This window comes from Ambystoma mexicanum, chromosome 6q (assembly GCF_040938575.1).
Source record: "Ambystoma mexicanum isolate Mex_15411 chromosome 6q, UKY_AmexF1_1, whole genome shotgun sequence".
In the NCBI taxonomy this organism is placed as follows: Eukaryota; Metazoa; Chordata; class Amphibia; order Caudata; family Ambystomatidae; genus Ambystoma; species Ambystoma mexicanum.
In genome coordinates, this window is record NC_090937.1 from 1,466,397,101 (window position 1) to 1,466,421,673 (window position 24,573).

Below are 24,573 nucleotides of genomic sequence, written 5' to 3' on the forward strand. Positions count from 1 at the left end.
TGGCTAAAAAGCCAGAGTGTTTGCAATTGTTTTGTAGGGTAACACCAATCCAATAGATGCAAGTCACCAACAGTGCTTTGCTATTAAAAATGCCATGCCACAATGAAAATATGTCCTCTCCTGTTCCCTCCCGGGCCCTGTGTATGGCTCTGTCATCTCACTTCTCCGCTAAAACTCAGGATATCCTGTCCTCCATCTCCTCTTCCTCTCCCTCTCTCGGCCCCCCTTTGGCCATCTCTACCTCTCTTCCTCCTTTCTCCCTGACAAAATATGACAAGGTTTCTAGACAAGTCCGATCTATGAAAGTGTCATCCAAGCAGGTGCTCTCCTGCTACAGCACACACTGAGAAAAATTGGCTAAAAAGCCAGAGCGTTTGCAATTGTTTTGTAGGGTAACACCAATCCAATAGATGCAAGTCACCAACAGTGCACAGGAACATTAATGCTTTGCTATTAAAAATGCCATGCCATGCAGGTGCTCTCCTGCTCCACCAGAACCATCAAGAACCATATTGACACCCTCGCTCTAGCCTTGACCGATTTCTGTAATCACTCTTTCGCCACTGGAACGTTCCCCTCTCCCGTTAAGCACTTCCTTATGCACCCACTCCTCAAGAAGCTGTCTGCCGATCCTGCCTGCCCGGCAAACTTTACCCCAATCTCCATCACCCCTTTCCTGGGCAAACTGTTCGAAAAGATGGCCATCTCCCAGCTTACTCTACACATTGAATCCGTTGGTTGTCTCCATAACCATCAGTCTGGCTTCAGAGCTACCAGAGGCACAGAAACTGCTGTCCTGAACACCTGTGAAGATCTGCTCTCTAACCTTGATTCCAGCACTCCTTCTGTCCTCATCCTCCTTGATCTTTCCTCTGCTTTCGACACGGTCAACCATGCCATCCTGATCAATCGACTCCATGAGAAACTGGGCATTACGGATCAGGCCCTTGAGTGGCTGACCTCCTTCCTCTTGGACTGCCCCTCCCAGGTCCAACTTGGTCCCTTTCTCTCTGCTCATCCTCTCACTCTGGTTTCTCAACCGCTGGGTGGCAACTATGGCCCATCTGATCTCTATATTCTCCTCTAACTTTCAGTGTTATGCAGATGACACTCCGCTTTCCTTCAGGCTTCCCTCAGAATCCTCTCCTCTCTCGCTCATTCCTGACTGTCTATCCGCGATTCAGGATTGGTGTGCCTCCAACGATCTCTGCCTTAATGTCAGTAAGATGGAGATCCTTCTCATTTGCACTCCTGCCACTGCTTTCCCCCTCTCACACTGGCCGCCCGCCTCGGGCCCTCTTCCTTCGCCTTCCTGTGAGGCAAACAACCCTGGTGTCATCTTTGACTCCACTCTCTCTTTCCTCACATCTCAGACGTCGCCAAGAAGTTCCACTACCAGCTGCTCCTCATCAAAGGGACTCTTCCCTTTCTCACTTTCCCACAGAAGCTCACTGTCCCCAGAGCCCTGGTTCTCTCTAGGCTGGACTACTGCAACAGCCTCTTTCTCAATCTGCCTTCCTCTACTCTCCAGCCTCTGCAAATAATCCAGAACAGGACTGCGAGACTTATCCTTGGCCTCAAGCACAGGGATCATATCTCTCCAGCCCTGAAATCTCTCCACTGGCTCCCAGTTGCTGCAAATATCAAGTTCAAGACCCTTTGCATTGTCCACAAGGCTTTCTGGGCCCAGGGCCCGCACTACATGCAACGCTCTCTTCCAAAATATCTTCCTTCTCAAGCCTTCACTCAGCTACCTACAACTCTCTAAGGGTTAGACGCTTCTCCAGGCAGAGAGTGCAGGGTAGATCACTCTCCTCTGCAGATGCCTCCCTCTGGAATAGCTTCCCTGTCCCTCTCAAACTTGAGCCAGACCACCCGAAGTTCTGGAAGCAGCTCAAAACTTTCCTCTTCTCCTCTGCTTTCTCTCTCTCCGTCCCCTGCTGGCCTACCTGTCTGCTGTACCGACTGGTTGCTGGGCTACCCTTAGAGTCTCACTGAGTCCAGACTCTTTCTTGATCAGCCACACTTGTACTGCCTCTGGGCCTACCATGCACTTAGGGGCTGTAACTCTAACCCTACAGTCCCTTGTTCTCCACTACCCAGAGCTGCGCTGTCCTGGCTGCACTTACCCAGAGCATTGCTTCCCTGTTTTTCCCTCCCCTCTCCCCTGCACTTCCCCCTCCCTTTCTCCTTGCACTTCTCGTTCTCGCACTTGCACGATCTGAATGACACAAGGCCTAGTAAGATTGTTTGTCTTGTCCTCCCTCTATCTTCCATCCCTTGTCTTGTCGCGCCTAGAAACACTTGTATGCAGGCGCATTATAAATGACTTATCATATCTTATCATTTGATCACAGATGCCCAGAAAATATACAATGCCGCAGTAAGAAACGGCTAGACAGGCAGCACCAAAATGGCAGTCTAGCCAGCTAATTCACTGAGCAGGACTGTTTTATCAGAAATGCCCAGTTAAAAAAAAAGACATACCAAACTGAGGAATGACTCACCAAAATGCCTCTCTAGCCACTAATACCACATATCATGCCTGCTTAGCCTGGACATTGACAGCCATTATGATTTTTCGTACAAACCTGCCCCTCCGCTCCCCACACATTCCCTCTTCCTCCCATCCAAACCTCCAAAATCAGCTCCTTGGCCCAGAATTACCTCCACGTCCCTCTTCATTGCCCCAAAGTTTACGGTTGAGGCTCCTTGCCTCACAGGTAAGTACTGGGATGAGGAAGAGTGGGACTAGGAGTAATGAAGATTACAGGTAGCTAAATCCGGCATTACCTCCATGCATATCTACTTCATCGCAGTACTTGTGTATGAGGCAGAGTGCCTTATACACAAGTACTGTCTCAAACACTGGGACGAGGAAGAATAGGGATAGGAACAATGAAGATCACCAATACGTAATCCAGGCAACACCATTGAGTTGACTGGGATTCAGCACCCCCACCCCCTGAAATGTTGGGCTATGTAGACTCGACCAGGCTGACCTTCAGAGCAGTTGCCAGACAGAACAGGACACAGATGTTAAACACCACCTGGGTTTCGCTGTTAACAAGAACCCAGCAATTACTAACATAAAGCATTTAGTTAACTGTTTGTAACATTGAAGCTGCACTAGAATAGTCTCATTAAAATGCGTAAAGAAATTAGATGCCCCAAACAAAGTTTGCCTCTCCCCCACCTCCCGTGAAGTTAGCGCCTCTCCCAACATTTGAAGGGTTAGCCCCTGAAATGTAGGTTTTGTTGCGCCCCTGAACGCAAGCACACACACCATTCACCATATACACACACGCACACCTAGCCATCCATACATTTAAGTGTGCACCCTTTCACCATACAGGCACACCCGGGTAGACACCCGTACATTAAAGTTTGCACCCTTTCACCATACACTCACACAGGCAGCCACCAATACATTTAAGTGTGCACCCTTTCAACATACACTCACACACGCACACATCATGGTGTTGATGGAAGCCCTAACACTTCAAAAAGAAACTGGGCCTAATTAGAACTATGCCGGACTGGAAACAACGGTGCCGGTAAGCTTCTGTGGTCCCCATTCCCATAGAGTCCGATAGGACTTTATGGAAATGGGGACTTACCAATTGCTGGCGCCGGACTTCCCAGACCGCCGGGGTTGTAATCCCCCAGTGTTACCGAGAAGTCAGCCGCTGGTAAATCATTACAGGTCCGGCGGCAACCTGCTGGTAGCACCGGCACGGCTACCGCCAAACCCGTAATTAGGCCCATCGTTTCTTTTTTTTTTTTTTTTTTTTTTAAATTCAAGATTTATTGATTTTGTACAAGTTCAACAGTCACTTACATCCAAAATCTCCAGTAAATAAGTAAAGGGAGCATATAAGGCAAGTACCATCTTCACATATCATGTGGAGTAGTTCCTGAACATTAAACATTATAATGAATAAGATCAACAAAACCCAGTTTCACCCCCCTCCCCCCCCTCTCTTTATTATCTCCAAATACGTGATTGAGAAACACCATTAAACAATGAGACAACACCAGAAAGCTTCTAATATAAATATGATATCCGACCAGGACACATAGCATGATCCAAGGGTCCGCCACAGCAAAAATCTTCGTTTGTTATCGTTATTGGCACGAATCGCAACAATATACTGCACACATTGTCTTTACAAGGCATGTTTGGCTCTGAACTCGGACCAGGCACCTTCGACAACAGTAAGATCTCCGCGTAAAGCGGCGGTTAGGTAGTCCATCCTATAGAGAGTCTGGGCAACCGCAAGCCATTCAGTTTTAGTAGGGAGCTTGGCCCTCTTCCACACCATAGTGAGGCAGGCTCGTGCAGCCATCAACAGACCTTGTACCATCCTAGGTGCTTTTACAACTTTGTCCCCTGTTTCGATCAGACCAAACAAGATAAACATTGGCTGCTGCACCCTTTCTTCATCGTCCAGATCCCTGATCCAGCTAAGAACCTCTGACCAGTAGGTCTGGACCATGGTACACCCCCACCACATATGCCAGTAACCCGCCCGCTTCCCACAGCCCCTCCAACAATATGGGCTAACCCCTTGATACATTTTGGCAAGCCTGATCGGGTCGTACTGCCATCTATACAAAAGTTTTATGGCATGCAGTTTGTACTGGCAGGATATTGAGGATTTCGCAGTGCGTCTGCAGATGTTTAGCCACAGCTTTTCGGAGATTTGTCTGCCCATATCTGCTTCCCGCCTGCCCTTAAGCACCAATGAGGGCGAGATATCAGTCTCAATCAGGGCCGAATACATAGCGCTTATCAGACCACTGGAGCCCGTACATCGATCAAGGATCATTTCAAATGGGGTAAGATCCCTCTGCAGCTGGTCCTTCCAGATTGACCTTGTCATTACCCCTTTGAGCCTCAGATACAGGAAGACTGAAAGCGTGCCTATGCCAAGCGCCTCTTGGAGCTCCTGTACGGTCACAAAGGTCCCGTCGCGCCATAATTGGCCCGCTCTTTCCAGCCCCGCTTGGTACCACGTTTCATAGCTTCCTGGTTCTGGGATTGCGTCTCGGATCCCTGGTGACCAAAGGTGACCCAGGGGAGCTGGCCACGTCGTGACTCCCATCATTTTCCTGCCTGGTTTCCAAATTGCCCATAACGTACCCAAGATGGGGTGGGATCTGACTTTTTCACGCAACTGGGATCTGGGGACCCATAACCATTCGGGCACAATAAAGGGACGAAGGTGATAATTATCCAGCGCTATCCACTGGGGTTCCGAACGTTGCCTAAAGTGTGGGAAAAGAACTCTAAGTTGCGCCGCCCTGTAATACGTTTCCATGTCCGGGAGGCCCACTCCCGCGTTGTCTTTGCGGAGCTGGAGTAAGGGTCTTGGAATTCTAGGTCTCTGGCCCTGCCACAGGAAGGACAAAAACATTTTTCGCACATCGATGAAGAATTCCGGGGGCATCCTAATGGGGAGCATCTGGAACAAATATAATATCTTAGGGAGAAAGACCATCTTTATGGCATTTAAACGGCCCATCCAGGAGATTGTGAGCTTGGACCACCGTTGGCTATCTTTCTGTAAAGCATGTGACAGTGGTGGGAAGTTAGCTTCATATAAGGAGTCAAGGTCGCGGGTGACATTAATGCCCAAGTAGCGAAGGGTAGTAAGGCTGACTTGGACTCCTAGCGGGGCAAAGCGTACGATTTCGGAATCCCTACTCTTGTCAATCGGGAGGAGGACTGACTTCCTTGTGTTGATCTTTAGGCCAGCCAGTGCACCGTATTCCTCAATTATATCAAGCGCAGCTGGGATCGAGTCTAAGGGGTCGGTCAGGTGAAGCAAAATATCATCCGCGTATAGCCCTAGTTTGTACTCCCTGTCTCCCACCGTGATACCCTTAACTCTACCGTCACTTCTTAGTTTCTGCGCCAATGGTTCAAGGGACATCACAAACAATATTGCTGACAATGGGCAACCCTGTCTCGTACCTCTTTCAAGGGGAAACCAGCGTGAATATCCTCCATTCACCGCCACCGATGTCGTGGGGGAGGTGTACAATGCTTTAATGGCGCGGCAGAGTTTCGGTCCCAACCCATATGATACCAACACTCTTTCTAAAAAGTCCCAAGACACTCTATCAAAAGCCTTCTCAGCATCCAACGATAAAAGAGATGGGTCCCCCTTCATTCCCTGTGCCTCGTGTAGTAAGTGGAGTGTTTTCCGCATGGTATCTGCCCCCTGCCTGCCAAGAACAAAGCCAACTTGGTCAGAGTGTACCAATCTAGGAAGATATGTTTCGAGTCGAGCCGCAATGACTCTAGCATACACCTTAGCGTCGATATTAAGAAGCGAGATGGGTCGATAAGAACTACAGTATTTGGGGTCTCGACCTTCCTTAGGAATTACAGCCAGGAGGGCTTGAGTGAAGGATGGGGGGGCCTGACCCGTATTGAAAATATGGTTGAACAAGGATGCTAGGAAGGGGGCAAGGAGGGTAGAAAATGCTTTATAGAAACCCGGTGTAAATCCATCATCCCCTGGGGCTCTCCCTATTTTTAGCCTCTTAATGGCACTCTCCACTTCTTCCTCAGTGACCGGAGTATCTAGGGATTCGGCCTCTGCACCTGTGAGGGTGGGAAGACGCGCTCCCTCAAGATATTCGTCTACGCTTCCTACAGAGGGAGGGGGGTCACACATATATAGATCTTCGTAGAAGTAGGCAAATGCCTCCTGTATGTCCTTCGGGGACGTGACCGTCGTATCTATTAGAGTGCCGTCAGTCCTCTCAATTCGATCGACCCATCTCTCCGCTCACGGAGGCGAGCTGTTAACAGAGCATCTGCTTTGTCCCCCTTCTCGTAATATTTTTGCTTAAGGCACTGTAAGGTTTGGGCTGTTTTGCCAGCGATAAGAATCCTCAATTCTTCTCTGAGTTGTTTAGCTTCAGTTAAATACCTTGGTCTGTCAGACGGGGTGGTCTGCGCCAAGTTCTGAGCCACAGCAAGCTTCTCCCTAATGCCCCTTTCTATCAGGGCACGTTCCCTTTTCCTTCGGGCCCCTTCCCTTATAAGGATTCCCCTCCAGGTAGCCTTGGCTGCTTCCCACACAGCTACCTTCCCTACTTCCCCTGTATCATTAGTGGGAAAGAATTGCTCGATCTCATTTTCAAAGGTCTCCTTAAAGACCGGGTCAGCCCAGAGGGATTCGTTACACCTCCATTTGGTGTTGCGGGGTGACAGCTCATCCCAAGATATATCAATTGCAACCATGTCATGGTCTGACCATGCGGAGGGGTATATAGTGGCAGCTTGCAGTACACGTAGAAGATCGTTGGAGAGAAAGATATAGTCGATGCGTGTGAGTGTGTCGTGGGGGAGGGAGTGAAAGGTAAAACCTCTGTCCAACGGGTGTAGATGTCGCCAGCTATCTACAAGGCCATAAAGATGAAGGGTAGACTTGATTTCAGCCTCAGTTCGAGTGTTGGGCGGGTCTAATGCGTCGGCCCTGGTCTGCCTGTCAATAGAGCTGTCCATCCATGTGTTAAAGTCCCCGCCCAGGACCGTGTGACCCTTAGCCATGTTAAAGACCTTTTCAGAGATTTTGTGAAGAAAACGATTCTGCCCTTGATTGGGTGCGTAAAGCGTGGCCAGAGTGATTGTTATGCCCCCTATATTACCCACAACCGTGATCGCCCTACCCTCAGTGTCCGTCCATATGTCAAGAATTGTCATTCGGAGGGATTTGCGAACCAGAATTCCCACCCCTGCCTTTTTCAATATACCCACCCGAGCTCCAGTAGGCGAGGCCAATATCCCGTGACGGGATGGCTCTCTCCTCACCCCTCCGGTATCTTGTTTCTTGAAGGAACAAGATGTCTACGTTCGATCTTCTGAATTCCCTGGCCACCATTGATCGTTTTGTGGGAGAGTTCAAGCCTTTGACGTTGAGTGTGCAAATGCGTAATGTGTCCCTACGGGGTGCGAGTGCCATCGTAGGTGTAATTAGTGATCGTGGGCGGCCATTCCATCTGTGCCACGGCACATGTCCTGCCGGCCATCGTTATGCATGGGTCGTCATTATAAGAGTAGATCCCAAAAAATCCCACGGAGGCCGACGACCAAATCGTCCAGTGCCTACCATAGACCTCAGTGTGGCCAAGGTGCGTCTGCATATCTTTTGGATCAAGATTGTTGCAAAGTGTGTGTTCCTCAACCTCCCCCTCCCCCACCCACCACCCCCTCCCCAACACATTTGGCGCCCGATTCGCCCAGGTTAACATCACCCAGCCGAACTCGGACCACCAGTGGAGACCGCAGAACAGGCGGTCCTACCATAATAAAGTCACATATATCAGTGAGCCCCCAACTTTTGTGTGCACCTAACAATAACATTAATCCAATAACAGAGTCATCAACCATCCCCCAGGAGCTGGCACAGTGAGTATTACGCCATATCACATACCGAGCGTCTGAGACACACAGAGCTAAAGATACCTCACACTTGGAGAAAAGTGACCTTACACAGTTTGGCCTGCAGGTCATCTATGGAAGTCTCATAGCAGGAGGTTGATTCTTATGCATGAGTTCGTGACCCCCTCGGCAGAGTAATTTGCCCAGTTTACTTTTTACCCAAGGGCATGCCAAAGCGCTTCAGGCACCTTGTCAGTGTTCCATGTCCTGGGAGGTGTTCATCTTTCTGAATTTCCTGGAACCTGGGATCTTCCTCCGCCGTGAAGCCTTGATTTTCCACTCACCACCAGATGTTCCTTGATCCTCGTGAGAGGGGGCACCTTCCGGCGAGCCTATCAGGTCCGAAGCACAATCAGCAATGTCCTTCTCCGTGACAAGTCTCAATGTCGAGCCTTCCCATTCGAAGGTGAGGGAGAATGGGTACCCCCATCGGTACCTGAGGCCCTTGTCTTTCAACATTTTCGTGATCAGAGAGCACTTTTTTCTCATTGCTAGTGTGAGAGATGACAAGTCCTGGTAGAGAGAAATGGCGGAGTTCTCCAAGGACAATTGTGGGGCGGTTCTGGCCTTTTCCAAGATTCGTGCTCTGTCCGCGTAGTTGTGGAATCGAGCCAGGACCGATCTCGGGGCCCCCGGTCTACCTCCAGCCCTATGGATTCGGTCAATTTTAGGTGCGTCAACTGAGTCATCGTTGTAGAGGAGCTTCAGGATAGTGTGTAACGATTGCTTCAGGTCTAGTTCGGTTTCACCCTCTTTCTCAGGAAGGCCAAAGACTCGAATATTGTTACGACGCTCCCTATTTTCGAGGTCGTCGACCTTAAGGCGCAATTCGTCTTCTCTGTTCGATATGTCTGCAATGCGGTGATCCATCTGTGCTTCCAGTACGTTCAGAGATGTTTGGTTGTGCTCAACCTGCTCGAGCCTGTCGTCCATTTTGTCCATCCTCTGCGTGATCTTATCTATCCTGTTACCAATATCTGCTCGCATACCCCTCAGTTCGGCAAGCAAATCAGCTACATCCGCCTTGGTCGCGGCAGCCTCGGATCCTGCTGTCGACATTGTAGGAGTCGAGGAGGGCCCTGGGGATCTGGCAATTGGTGAAAACGTGTATTTCGCCAACTTGGTTTTAGGGTCCATGAAGGGCGGCACCCAAAAGCGGGTGAAAAATGTCCTGGCGGTCTCCTATCGATGTAACGTTAGCACCCGCGGTCGCGGGACAGCGCGAAGGGCCAGCTTTTGATACGGACACTATGCCACCAGGGCCTCTCGAGTTTTGTTTCCGCAGCACCGGAGAGGGGCCCCCTGGAGGGTAGGTAGGGGGGAGGATGAGCCGAGGGCAGGCCGGCAAAGATCAGCAGTGGACAGCTGCCCCGCGTTGCAGGGGGGGACGAAGGATCCGCTTACCGTGCCGTGGCGGGGGTGTCAGCGAGCCCCAAGAGGGGGCTCCCAGCCACACTGAGCAGTAGTGCACAGCAGGTTCCTCACGGAGCTCCAAGAAAAGTGCGGGGTCAGTCACAGAAGGCGACTCTTCCCGCGTATACGCAGGCCTGGACTGGAAGTTCCGCAGGACGCACGCCGCGCCGAAGGCCTCAGAGCGCCGGTATTGATTTCACCACGATGCCGCCTCCGATTTTCTCCGGGTTTTCTCTCATCCGGGGGGGACACCTTCCCACGTCTCTCGCTCAAAAACCAACTCTGGGGGGGGTCTCGAAGTGGGGGCTCACTGCCACTTTCCGGACCCTGTGTTGAGCGCTCACACGGAGAGGCGACTCATCCGTGCGCCCCCTAGTGGCCAGCCCCATCGTTTCTTTTTGAAGTCACTCTGACTTCATAAAGAAATTATTTCTGTTAAGGACCGAACCATGACGGAAATAATTTCTTTGTGAAGGCAGAGTGACTTCAAAAATAAACTATTTCTTTTTGAAGTCATAGGGCTCCCCCCTGCCCCATGACATGGAGGCTTCCAGCCTAGGGTCTTCCATGCCATGGGGAGGGCGCAGCCCTCGGACTTCGAAAAGAAAGTTTCTTTTTGTGGTCACTCTGCCTTCAGAAAGAAATGATTTCTGTTACAGAAATTATTTCTCTATAAATGCAGAGTGAATTCAAAAAGAAAAAAAAATATTGTAAAAAAAAAAATATGTATCTTTTTTTTTCTACAAGTGGGGGCTCCTCCCAGGACATGTGCTGGTGGGGCCCCCCCGTACCGCAGGGGCTGCGGGGGGGGGGGGGCTGTTACGCCAGTGCCTCTGTGCAAATCAGCCACAGTGCTAGAATTAGAAATAAAGCAGAAGAGTCCAGATGAAGTAGCAAGCAGGAGGTTTCCAGAATGTGTAGGCCGTGAGAGGCTGGAGTTGATGGGAAGCACGGGGTCTCTAGTAAAAGACTGCAATGGACTTTAACATTCCAGCGGTAGGGATTCTGAAGTGGCAGATAGTCGCAAAATGTAAGGGGGCCATGATGAGTTTGCCGGTACCCTGCCGGTAATTACAGCAGGATATCGGCAGACAGACCTAGCATTATCAGTGCCCGATATCCTGGAACTATCGGGCTATTACAAGATGCCTGCAACGGTGGTAATTACCCATTCCATGGACTCCATGGTGGGGGGTAGGGGTGATTGCTGGTGATACCAGTGCCGGTAATACTGGCAATTCTTTGCCTGTGGGCGCCAGATTTACCTCCAGCTCTTGGCTGGCAACTTGTAATTTGGCGATGAGGGAAAAGTGGTGGTAACGGAATTACCAACATGTTTACCACCAAACATATAGTGAGGCCCTTAGTAAGCAGAGAGAGTGTGGCAGATCTGGCAGGCATCTACAGGGACCTGGATGTACTAATCAGCAAAGATGAACTGGAGATGGTAGGCAGCAAAGGGGCTCTTGAGATCTTAGGAAGCAAGGGGTCTTTGGAAGATGTTATCCAGAAAGAGTAACACTGGCGGAATGCCTTAAGAGGGGGTTGAGGCATTAGGCAAAAGGAGAGGCGCAAGAATGGTACCTGCAGATCAGGAGGTGGAAGACTGCAACAGGTTTGCTGCAAGCCAGCCGCCCAGCCAGTCAGCCAGCCAGCCAGCCGGCCGGCCGGCCAGTCAGCCAGTCAGTCAAGCAGCAGCCAAGACGTGCTTACTAGTAGAATAATAGGGACAGAAGGCAGCGACGGGTAACCAAAGAGGAGCTGAATATGTGCAGGCGTAGGCAGCCACTTTGGAGGACAGACATACAATCCCAGGATGTTCCTGGGGCGGTAGACTGCAAGAGGAAAACAGAAAGATGGTCAGCAAAGGCTCAGGAGGTTGTGTGCATGGAGCGGGTTGTGGGAGGTGGCGGCACAGGTTTTACTGGTGGTACGAAGCACGAGGCTGTTGGAGGTAGTCAGCAAAAGGAGCTGCTCCATGGCTGTTGGCAGTTCACGGCAAGCAGATACAGGAGGAATATGGTTTTAGATGCAGATCTCCGATTGTAAAAGTGAAAGGAGCAAACAGTGGAGGAAAGAGAAAGATGAGGAGGTGAGCAGTAAAAGAAGCGGGAAAAAGTAGGCACCAAAGATTTGTGTCAATTGTTCACTTCTGGAACCACTTTCCCCGACACCGCCCGGTCGTCTTCCTGTGAGTGGAGTACAGCAGACGCGAGGGAGAGATGCTGAAGGGCATCTCGAGAAGGCAACAGTATTTGCCTTCAGCTTTGATGAGATACATGACAGAGGGGGGCTTACAGGTAAGGCAAATGGCGATAGCGTTCTTTATTAAATGTGTCAGGAATGTAGAAGAGGTGCCTCCCGATATCACTGCATGCCGCCCCCTATCTGACAACTATCTGCCTCACTATAGCAAGAGCACTTGGCCTCTCCAAGTTAAACTACTGCAATGCGCTTTACCTTGCCACATCACAACAAAGCCTTAACAAAATGCAAGCAATGCAAAACAATACCATTATAACAATACCAGTTTGTCTCGGGAGGATAGCTCAGCAGCAACGTGCTCGCCTTGGAAGCAAGACCACGTGGAGCGACACAGGTTCGATCCCTGGTTCTGCGCTTAGAAACCTCAGGGTATTAAGCGTGTTATGAATAACCTATCATCTCATTAGAGCAGCCCTAAACATCACCAGGAATCATCATATCTCAGAAACTAGACAAATGCTAAAATGGTTTAACATTAATCAAAGAATTGCCTACAAAACACGGTCTTTGACTCACAAGTGTTTATCCAATCAGGCTCTGACTTACTTATCTAACACCATCTCACGCCACACATCTACACGGCCCACCAGAACAGCCCAGATGCATAATATATTATGTTAAACTATTGGCTCACTTGAGGCCCATGATTTCTCAAGAAAGTGCAGAGACAATTGCCAGGGCAATAATTGGAGCAAAGCTGGATTATTGCTGCAGTTTGTTGCTGGGCATTAGTCAGCAAGAACAGCACATCTGCAGGTAGCTCAGAACTGGGTGGTCAGAGTAGTTCTCAGACTTCCCAGGCACAGCCATGTAACAGAGGCCAGGCGGTCTCTTCGCTGGCTTCCCATTGAATCCCAGATCTCTTTTAGAGTGTTGGTTATTACATTCAAATGCAGGCTACAAGTAATGCCCGCTTATCGACAAAACCATATAAAAGAGAAGTGTAATCAACATACTCTCAGATCAGGAAACCAAAATCTGATAATACAGCCTAGATGTAAGACCTCAAAGGCAGAAAATGGGGCATTTAATGTGAAGGCGCCTTCCCTTTGGAACAAACTACCTGTCAGACTAAGGAGCCATAATTCTCTCCAAGCCTTCAAGAAAGAATTGAAGACACTCCTTTTTTTCTGACACCTTTCCAATCTGGTTTTTATAGGACTCGGGAATCATACCTTTCTGACTCTTAGTAAGGCATTCTCATGAGGCGATGTCCTGTTTCTGCTTTCTTGCGGGGCACCCTAGTTTTTACCACCTGGGGGTTCTACTTTTCGTGTCCTTCTGTGTTTTGTTCCCTGTCTTTTATTGTCTCTCTCATACTGCGCTTTTATGCCTGAGGCCCAATAGTGCGCATAACAAATGTAATGTAATGTAATAGCGTCAATATCCCAGGTTTCAAGCAGTAACAAGCAGGTGGGGTTAGCTTTCCAGTCCTAGCTGCCAAAAAATGGAATGCCCTCCCTCTAGCCCTCTCTCTAGCCCTAAGAGAGGAACCTTCATACCTGCTTTTTCAAAGAAAGGTTAAAGCGTGGCTTCATGAACAAAACCCCATCTTGGTCGCCTAAACATGACCTACTTGTATATATGTTCATAAAATAACTCATTGCATATTGTAAATTCCGCTATAATACCTGTATATATGCACGCAAAATGACCCCTTGTACACTGTAATTCCTGTATATTACCTATTTCACCATTTATTATACCCTGCTGTAATTGACTGTCATAATTTGTGCAACATGTAAGTTGAGCGCCGAGATGCCTCCGGGCTCGCCGCGCGTTACAAATCAATAAATCAAATCCCTGCAGAATTAAAGCAATTAACAACATTCAAACAACAAGTCTTCAAACTATTCACCTTTCATTGAGATCTACTCTACACTACCGCGGTTAGGCATTCAATGCAATCATTTTTCATTTTCCACAGCCGCAGGGGCGCGCATTCTTGAGTGGCAGGCATGCAGTCCACGCGGAAGGTCATTATTTACCCATCATGGTGGCTTGCTTTAGGAACTTAAAGCTGGTCTCAAACGTCATCTGCTGCAGAGGGGAGGCGTTGGATTGCATTCCTATGCGATTTAGTGGCTTGTAGACGCCTTCAAAGCACATGTAATCTGCCACAAGTGAGAGGTGGCGAGGATCAACTTCAATGCCTGTGAATGGAAGCGGCACAGAATATTTAGTACAAAGAATCCTCCTTGACCTCTGCCCTTGTGTACCTCCTGGCGTCCAGCACTCTATCCATCACCAACAACCCCACTTTGGGAAGTGTTTGGGGCAGGGATGCCCTGGCTTTTGCACCTTGCACTAATCTATTTTCTGATCAAATGTCAAGCCCATATGTTTGAACTTTAGACAGTTGCCAATAATGCACACATGATGAGTGACATAGCATTGTATGTGCACACATATCCAAATAAGGGGTAACATTTATTTATTTTAAAAAACAACAACAAATGATTAAACACTCACAGTAACCAGTAACACATTACCCTCTCAATCAGGTACCCATTCTTGCCACGTCAGTGGATACAAATGGATGTGAGTTGGTCGTTCCTACTAAACATGAGGAGAAAAGAGGGCGTTGGGGCCGGGAAAAGAAAGACCACGTGCTATGGCACTGCTCCGAAGGTCGTCTCCTTGCAACATAGCCTTCATTTAGAAATGAATGACCGACATGTAAAATAAAGAATAATGTCGCACTGAACAACGTACACAGGCCTAAACACAATACACGGATCAGTAAACAGTGCTCAGACAATTCCGCAATCGGGGGCTGGACATATTGGAGGTGCAAAAGATGATGCTTTTGTGGCGTTGGAGGAAAGGCGCATCCCAGGGGCTCAGATTGGGCAGGTGTTCTGGGCTTCCGGACCTACTAAGAAGTGGGTATCCTACTCAACCAGATAATTCGCCAAGGACATCCGCAGGTGTTGCGGAAAGCGGATGGTAGAGACTTGATAGTCGCTGCCACGTTAGAAGGAATTCAGGTGACCTTGGCCACGATCTACTGCCCTAACCTAGGACAGTTTCAATTTTTGCAGGAAGTGATGGGGGTGATACTCAGACAGATAGTTGGCCTGCTACTGGTGGAGGGGTGGGGAAGGGGGAACTTTAACATGCAGGCAGACCGGCACATGGATCCCAGTGGGGGAGGCAGTCAGCCGGATGGTGGGGGAGCATAGGAGAGGGTAGGCTTTCTTAGTTATATGACACAGCATGGTCTGGTCGACGTGTGGAGGGAATGTCACCCGGCGGACAGAGGCTATACATTTTTCTCCTCTGCTCATGGTTCTAGGACGCGGATTGATTATTGGTTTATACAGCAGAAGCATCTGGGTAGGGTATCGGTAGCAAGCTTATCCCCATTAGTTGGTCAGACCATGATAAGAGGGGTTTGAGAATTTCGATGGTGGGCCTTCGAATGAGGGACTCATTATGGCGCTGCAATGAAATGCTCCTCAAGTATGCAGTGTTCGCTGGGGAGATGAGGACAGCAAAGGAGGAGTTCTTCAGGTTTAACAATAATTGGGAGGGTGACCTCAAAACGGTGTGGGATGCGGCAAAAGCAACGTGGAGAGGCCTCTTCATACGGGAGGGAGCAGCCAAGAAAAGGGTCAGGACCTTGTTGGTAGAGAGGCTGTGGGGTGACATTTGTAAGCTGGAGGCAGGGGCGTCGGGGCGGTAGATAGTGATACGCTTCAGTTAGCAAAGGAGAAATAACGGGAGCTGTAGGGATTGGAGGTGGGGAAGGTAGTGTACAATCTACAGTTCCTTCGCCAGCGATATTATAAGAAGGGGGATAAAGAGGACACAATGCTGGCGTCAAGGCTGCATGGGGCAACGAGCAGATCGCTGGATAACCGCTGGGGCAGAGACGGGGGGGGGTCGGTCCCTGCACTCCACCACTGGGGAAGTTCTTCAGGAATTTGCCATGTTTTACGAGCAACATTATTGGGAAGAAAGGGTGGCTGAAGAGGAGGATACCTGAGGGGGGTGCCGCTTCCGTTGTTGTACAAGGGTGAGAGGAAGGCTCTAGATGGGCCAATTACTCAGGATGAGTTGTTGATGGCGATTCAGGGGTTTAAGGTGGGGAGGCCCGGGGGATGACGGGTACACAACAGGGTTTCATAATTATTTTACCGTCGACATAGCCCCACACATGGCAAAACTATTCAATCATATCCGGACCACGGGGAAGGCACCTCCCTCGTTTGGTCAGGCTTTAATAACAGTTATCCCGAAGGCAGGGAGAGACCCCAGGAGTTGTAAGTCATACTGCCCTATATCCCTCCTAAACGTTGATGCGAAGAGTTTTACCAGGGTGCTCGCCACCAGAATGGAGAGGGTGATGCTGCGATTAGTGCACTCGGATCAGGTGGGTTTTATTCAGGGCAGACAGGGGGCCAATACACTACGTAAAATGCTGTATTTGATGGAGGTTGCGGCAAGAAGAGGGGGTAACCCTGTGCTGGTCGCCCTTGATGCCAAAAGGGCGTTCGACAGAGTAGACTGGGGTTTTCTCTATGGGGTACTGCACAAATATGGGTTTGTTGTACGGATGTTGAAGGGGATACGGGCACTGTATTCATCCCCGGTGACGTCCAATGGGAGTCTATCGCGTGTCATCAACTTGAGGCGTGGTACGAGGCAAAGATGCCCGCTTTCACCGCCTCTATTTGCATTGTCAATGGAGCTGCTCGCAGAGCGGTTGCGGTAGGCGCCCTAGGTGGAGGGCATCATGGTGGGGGATAGGGAATTCAAGGTGGGGCTTTATGCAGATGACGTCCTGCTGCACCTGGTGAACCCACAGAGTTCAGTTCCGGCAGCCCTGGCCTTAATGGAGGAGTATGGGCGCTTCTCCGGGTTTAAAGTCAATAAGGTAAAGTCAGTCCTATTTCTTTTTGTAGGGGGTGGGCAGAGGGATGAGGAGGCACTGGGGCCCCCAGGAATGGAGATTCAGCTGGAAAGCCTACATAACCTGGTAGTCCTCATAGTTAGGCCAGAGGGGACTTGAGCAGGCCCAATTATCCATCCGTTTAACAAATTGTATAATTAAATGGTGGAATGGGGCAATGGCACATGGATGGGGAGGCTGAATGTCCTGAAAATGAATTTTTTTCCAAGAGTGTTGTACATATTCCAGATGCTACCCATACGGGTGCCAGAGGACCTCTTACGGTAGGCTAAGGCCCGGATGTTACGTTTTCTATGGCAGAATGGGAAGCCGAGGGTGGGATATAACACCTTGATACTGCCCAAAGATTGGAAAGGGGTGACACACAGCAATGATGGGTTGCATCACGTTACTCTACAGGGCGCTGGTGGAGATTTCTAGGGGAACGGTTGAGGCACTGTGGAAAAAGTGGGAAAGGGACCGGGGTCTGGAGCTGGACGAACATCTCTGGCGGCTGATGGGTAGGAGGGCTTTTAAGACATTGGTGGCCTGCCAGTATGAACTTCACAGCCTGAAGTTGTTGCATTGGTGGCAGTAGGACCTGATGCGGCTCTCGAGAATGTTCCCATCTGTGAGCCCATTGTGTTGGCATGGATGCAGGGACAGGGCCGACTACTGACATATGTGGTAGAGATGCCCAACAGTCCAGGTGTTCTGGCCTGAGATCCTCCGATGGATCAAGGAGGTGGAAGGAAGGGATTGCGTGATGGAACCAATGTTGATATTGTTTGGCTTGGACAATCAAGAGGGACAATGGCGCACCTTGCCTCATACGAGACACATTTTGCTGCTGGCAGTTAGGGCATGCTTGGCGACGCACTGGAAGAGAAGGGAACTTCTGAGCCTAAATGAGTGGTTTGAGACTGCAAAGGACATTGATCTCATGGAAAAGATTACAGCGGCAATCCATGGGGGAAGCTCTGGGATGGAGAGGGAATGGATGCAATATTGTACTAGATTTGGGAGTGGGAGTTTAAGGTGAAAGCACTCTTCGAGGTCGTGCCCAGGCCCAGCGAAGGCAACTGAATATATATGTTAAGCACCTTGTTGTGGTGGTATTGTTTACAGGACCTCTCTATGCAGAGGTTGTTATTGTGGGCTAGAAACCCCATGGGTAAAAGCACAGATAGGAATGTGCTGGGACGGGGAGGTGTATGGGGGAAATTAACAGTAGACAAAAAGGTCTCTCGTTGGAAGCATGGTATTGTGCTAATTACTTTCTGGCCTTTCTGTAATTTTTGTCATTGAAAACCAATAAAATGTCATTAAAAAATGAAATACAATGGCAGAGCTGTACTACTACTTCCAGATAGAGAAGCCTGTGAAAAGCCACATCATGACAATCTGGAATGTAGAATCATATTATCCGCAGCAATACCTAAGTTGTCACTGAGCACAGGCAGGATGATGAAAACTATGATTCTACACAATTCATCTTCATCAACTAGTCAAGTATATGGCGTCAATTTGCTTATCTAGATGCCACATGCACTTTGCATATGCCTACAATGGTGTCAAATGGGCAAGCCGTGACTTACCGTATACAGCGAATACGTCTTTGATTTCCTTTTCAATCACTCGCAGCGCAGCTTCTATTCCATACGTCTTGGCCATGGCATGGATGTCATTCGAATAAAGCCGTTTGAGGTCCAGGACCTACAGGCGAGATTGCAGGTTGCTTAATGAAATGAAATCATTTTTTATCATCATCATCACCCTATTCAACCAATTTGTATATAGCCCATTAGAAAGGGCACCATTTCAATAACTAAGAGTGTACAAGTTCCAGATGATTCTTAACGCGGTCCATGTAAGGCTACGGCTACAAAACAAAGTGTGATGTCTCAATGCCCTAATTCTGACTCAAAGTTGCTCGGCCAGCGGCCTGAACAATCTTGAGAATTTTCCATCACTTCCTTGACAAGTTTGGTCAGGTGTTCTTTGCGAATCCAAATAGGTACCTCTTCTTGGAGACAGAAACTACCATTAAGTGTAAAGAAATTAAACATTATATACCCCCCACTATATATTTATTTACATGTTCAAACTTAGTATGCTTTAGTAGTCCCGAGCGCACAGCAACCCCAGGTGAGCTTTTAAATAAAACCCCGGGCTATAAGGCATGCAAAAATCCCAGCAGTGAAAGTGTAAATCCCTACTTGTTTCTATTAAAAAAGAAACACCACTGCACATGCATTTGATATTACAGATGCTGTTGACTTTTCTAATATTTTTTGGGCTGCTGCATTTTGATCAAGTTGCAACACAGGATCGAATTCAAATCATCAGGTACATATTTACATAGAGGAGCTTACCTGGAAGAGAATCCAAGGATTATGCATGCAGCAGATTACCATTAAGGAAATCTTGTGGGGGGCGTGGCTAACTGGCGTGCGCTGAAGACGTGATCCTCCGTTGCTCCCGGGGCGCCAGCCTAATCCTGCATTCATTCTGATTAAATACTACTTTGAAAATATCCAAAAACTCTCCAGCGACGTGCGAAACACTGCTGCAACAGAACGCGGTACAGCGGACCGTAATCGGAGTGTATTCTCGGAGTTACGGGGGTTGGAGTTCAGACAAACAAACTGCGAGTGAAGACATCCAAGATGGCCACCAGAGATATGAGGCGAGCGGAGAGCACGGCGACCCAGTGAAGAAGCCAGCCTAGCAGAGCGGCCACCATCTCCGGCTGCACATACATCGAGGGGGCGGAGGTCGGAGGGCACATAGGCCCCATCTGGCGACTTCCAAAGGCTTAGCGGATTGGTGCGCCTGTGAGGCGCGAGGACAACGAACCCCCTCACCCCCTGCACGAGGCGAAGTGAGGGGACATAGCCCGGAACATCTGAGGCGTGCAGGTGGACCCTGCGAACCGGGAGGCGTGCCTGCACAACCTGCCCTGCCCCCCCCACCCGGCGGATAAGACCCGTGACACGGACATTGGTGCTCCGTTTGACGCGGAGCGCCTGCTACCCTTCCCCCAGCGCCGCAGCACTGTGTCCTGGAGCTGTAACATGACACAGAGCGGCGGTAAGGAGTGGGAAGAGCGGGTGACGAAGGGCAAGAGGGACAGGACGCTGAAAGCGGCGGAAACACACATATCAGCACTACAACAGCGAATACGGCTGAATATCTGTGGACTACAGTTACTCCCGCCTAAAGTGGTAACTCATGATATATAGCCAGCAAGCACCCAAGGCATGAGGTGACAGAAAACTCCGGAGCACCAGAGCTCCTCCACGGACTGAACCCTCACACGCACAGGTGGAATACCGCACCCCGAGTGCAGATCAAGTCATATGAAGCTCCGAGATACTTTTCTGGTGTGTCGGTGACGCAGATGCCTTGTGGAAACTACACCTACACGTATAGACCTCATATTCGATTGTGGTCCGGACAAACTCAAATCAATCCCAGCATTTGTAGCCCGTAAAAACGCTTGGACAACGAAATTGCCCCCAGGAGTTCCTAGGCCCTGGTGATCATTGACACGCACACTACAACCCTGGGCACAGCTGGCAAGACCCGTAATATGGGCGCAGGTGCACCGCTCTGCGTAGAGCGCCTGCCGACTCTCCTCCATAGCAGTGAAGGCGGCTCTGAGGACCCAGATACCAGGGCAAAGGTAAGGAGTGGGGGAAGAGGGTAACAATAAGGGCAATTGACTATCGCAGTCCCCGGCCCACCCTCTTGGACTTCAAGACCTCGCGATCTACGGGCCCCCCCCCACAAACCGGAAGAGAGCCCAGTAACACAACAGCGCCAAGGCAATATGGGGAAAGATAAACCCAGGAGAACCACCAACATAGCAGGATAAACCAATACGCCACCACAACACTCTCTCGCTCACCGGAGCGGCCGGCATCAATTGAACCTGACAATATGGAGGATGATATCTCCCTCAGAGATGTCATGAGTGCCATCGTCTGCTCCAGAACATCAATGGAGAAGAAGATGGACAGCATTGGTGCGGACGTATCCCTACCGAGACACGACCTCCAAAAACTGACCTCATGTACTCGTGAGGCCGAGGCACGCATCCCTCAAACTGAGGATTCAATCGAGGCATGTCTGGAATGCTAGACCATATCAAAATTCTGGAAGCAAGAGTGGATGAGAGTGAAGGAAGATCCAGGCGCAATAACATCCGTATACTCGGCCTCCCTGAGAAGGCAGAGGGAGCAAGTATGGAACTTTTTCTTGAGGAGTGGCTCATGGACAAATATGACGCAAAATCCTTCTCCAAATTCTTCTCCATAGAGCGGGCGCACCGCATTCCAATGGGTAGGATTATACCAGGAGCACCACCACGCACGGTCATCGCAAGATTTCTAAATTATAAGGACAGAGATGCTGTGCTAGATGGCAAGGGCGAGAGGAACTGTCACTTATAATGGATCTAAAATAGCCTTCTTCCCTGATTTCACCAGAGAAGTGCAAAATGCGCGCCAGTCCTTCGACCCACTCAAAAAACGACTGCAGGCTATGGGTACGAAATATGGCCTAATCTTCCCTGCCCAGCTTAAAATCTTTCACAATGGCACAACAGTATATTTTCCGGACCCAAAAGAAGCGTGGAACTGGGCGAAAAACCACATAGAAGGCGACTGGACCACCAGAAAGAAAACAGGAGGTGAGCGCAACAGACCACATCCTGAGAGGCCACCGGATATAAGACCCCAACAACAACAGGACGCCATCCCGCCACAAGGAAACGAATAACAATGTATGGCAACATTTGAAAATAGCACAACCACTGTAAATTGGAACATAATGGATCCTCTGCTTCAACGGAAGCAAGTATCAAAGGGCGCAAAACGGCTGGCGGCCAAAGTAGAGCTGCCCCCCCGCCCCCAACGAGGAACCGACTATACATCAGCGTGCAAGAGTACTGGGCTCCCAAGCTTCAGTGTATGCACACAAACTGTTAGGCTCAAACAGTATGGAGCTGATCTACGTTAGAAAGTTTATGCTTTAGTTTAAGCACAAGTTAGGTTTTACTTATGTTTGGGCGACAGGTACTTCATGTTGGGGTGGAGTATGGGGTGGGGGAAATGGCAGTTCAGGTTGTTTTTGTATTGTTTTAGAATTATGGTGCATTCATGGATTCACTGAGCTACTCCGACCAACAAGTGTTGCCATGTGCTACCCCCAAGCGGCAACAAACCCTCCCTGCGACCAGCCCCGCATAATTCCCCTATGCAACAGCTCTCAAGAACCTGTGAACCCGACCCTAGAAGTTATGAATGCCACCTACAATGACCCACTCACCACTCCATGAGCGACCCAAATCCCTCAAATTGATCACATGGAACGTGAATGGGCTAGGCTCCGGAATTAAGAGACGTCTTGTGATGCAATTCCTGAACAGACACTCCCCAGACATCGACCTACTTAATGAAACACACTTAGCCGGTACCAATTGCACTTTCTTTCGAAGAACTAATTACTGTGTGGCACTACATGCGGGATACACCATGGGATCCAGAGGGACACTCATACTGGTTCATAAACGTCTCCCACTCAAAGTACTGACAGTAGAACGGGATCCCAGAGGTCGTTATGAGGTAGCAATTGGAACACTAGGGGGAGAAACCTTGGCCATAGCATCAGTGTACTCTCCGCCAGGGCTCGGAGAGGAGTTATTAAAAGACCTCGTTATCCTCATGGCAAAACACCAACCCGACATGTGGTTGTTGGGGGACGATTTTAATAATGTTGTGTGCAACAGTAGGGACCGCACTCACATTAGAGACCGCAACCCGAGCGCCTCCACTAATCTGGCCAAATTTCTCTCAGCTCTGGGCCTCCGAGATGTGTGGCGACACCTTCACCCTGACACCAAGGCATACTCGTTCCACTCTGGTGCACATGGCTCCATGTCTAGATTGGATTACTTTCTCCTCCCGAACACCAACATACACAGGGCGACAGCCGCGGCCATGCTCCCACGTGGCATCTCAGATCAATCACCCCTGACAATGGTGTTGGGGATGCAAGGCAGTGCCCCTCCCAAGTCATGGATATTGAACAGTTACTATCTGGGCTTCCCCGACTTTGTTGACCGGGCCACCGAAATAACGAATGAATACTTTGAAAACAATACCACCACAGTGGATGACCCCGTTATCTGGGAGGCATACAAAACAGTGCTGAGGGGGGAGATAATCTCCTGGACAGCAAACAAAAAGAGGGAACGGCTCCGAGAACTAGCAAAAGCAGAAACCGAAATGAGTGACTGGGAGACCCAGTATGTTCTCGACCCATGCTCTGAGACTCTTAGATCCTTCAAGGGCGCTAGAGAAAGGCTTCGGAATATCGAACTAGACAACGCTAAACAGGCCCATCGGGAGTCCAGAGCGAGGGTCTACGAATATGGTGACAAGGCAGGGAAAATGTTGGCTTGGCTTGAAAGGAGAGATGAGGGTCAACGCCATGTCAGTGTCATGATCTCTGCTTCCAAAAGGTCAGGACTTACCCAACTCCCTTGGAAGCAGACCCATAACCCAGGTTCCGAGTGCCAACCAGTCCCAATTGGGACCTTTTGGACCCTGTCCTGGCGCCAGTGGCACCAGGCTCATAAATATGCCCAGTCCCAGCGCTGGAAGCGCCGGGCTCATAATGCTTGGGTGGACTTACCTGCAGCAGACCATGCTGCTTACTTACCTGCCAGTTGAGCCTCTAATCCTCTTCTGTTTGGGACTACTTTTCCTGTTGGGTGGGGCAGGAGCCACTCCCTAGGTTCAGAACACTGGAACTCTTCTGGAAAGCAGGAACTCTTTTCTTACCTAGGCGAGGCTGTGGAAGGAGACACCTAAGCAACACAGGAGGCTATTTAAACCACACCCGATGGATGAATCTTGCTTTGCGTTATTCTGCATCCTCTGCAGCAGAACGCTCATCGTGTCTTCTGCATCTGATCCTGGGCCTAAGGGAAAAAGGCTTACCATCCTGAATCCAGTCTTCAGCAACACCTATAAAGACAAGAAAGAACAGGTTAGCATTACGGTCTTCAGTGGCAGCGCTTCTCTTACCTGGTCCATCGGCTGTCACCAACGCCTCGCGCTGCATTCCGGCATCTGAAAGACAAAGGCTTACCTACTCTTCGCTTGCTCCGGAGGTCTTCGCACTGCATTCCGGCATCTGAAAGACAAAAGCTTACCAACTCTTCGCACGCTCCGGAGGCCTTCGGCGCTGCATCCCGCATCTGAAAGACAAAAGAAGGTGCGTTTAAAGACATTGGGTAACTTTATTACTCACGTGCCATTACTCCTTCCCACGCCGAACCCAGTGGGTATTCCGGCACCCTTCAGCAGCTCCAAACGTGTACCTGCAAGATAAAAGGACAGTTAGTGCGTATCGTGAAGCAGGCAACAAGTGCTTACTTAAGTGCTTCCAGGCGCTTCTATTCCTCACACGGGTTCCATCCTCAACTCACTTCAGCCCGTCATCCGCCATCGCCGGAACCCTGCAA

General features: G+C 49.7%; 1 protein-coding gene across 1 annotated transcript in view; it reads right to left on the reverse strand.

Moving 5' to 3' along the window:
- The window catches only part of POLR1A (RNA polymerase I subunit A), a 1,786,762-nt gene that overhangs the window by 47,091 nt on the left and 1,715,098 nt on the right, over positions 1 to 24,573 (reverse strand). Inside the window, exons 32-33 of the mRNA XM_069632173.1 lie at positions 18,635 to 18,752; positions 14,128 to 14,292 (exon numbers count right to left, since the gene is read on the reverse strand). Of these exons, the coding sequence (XP_069488274.1) occupies positions 14,128 to 14,292; positions 18,635 to 18,752 (283 nt within the window). The remainder of the gene's footprint in view (positions 1 to 14,127; positions 14,293 to 18,634; positions 18,753 to 24,573) is intronic.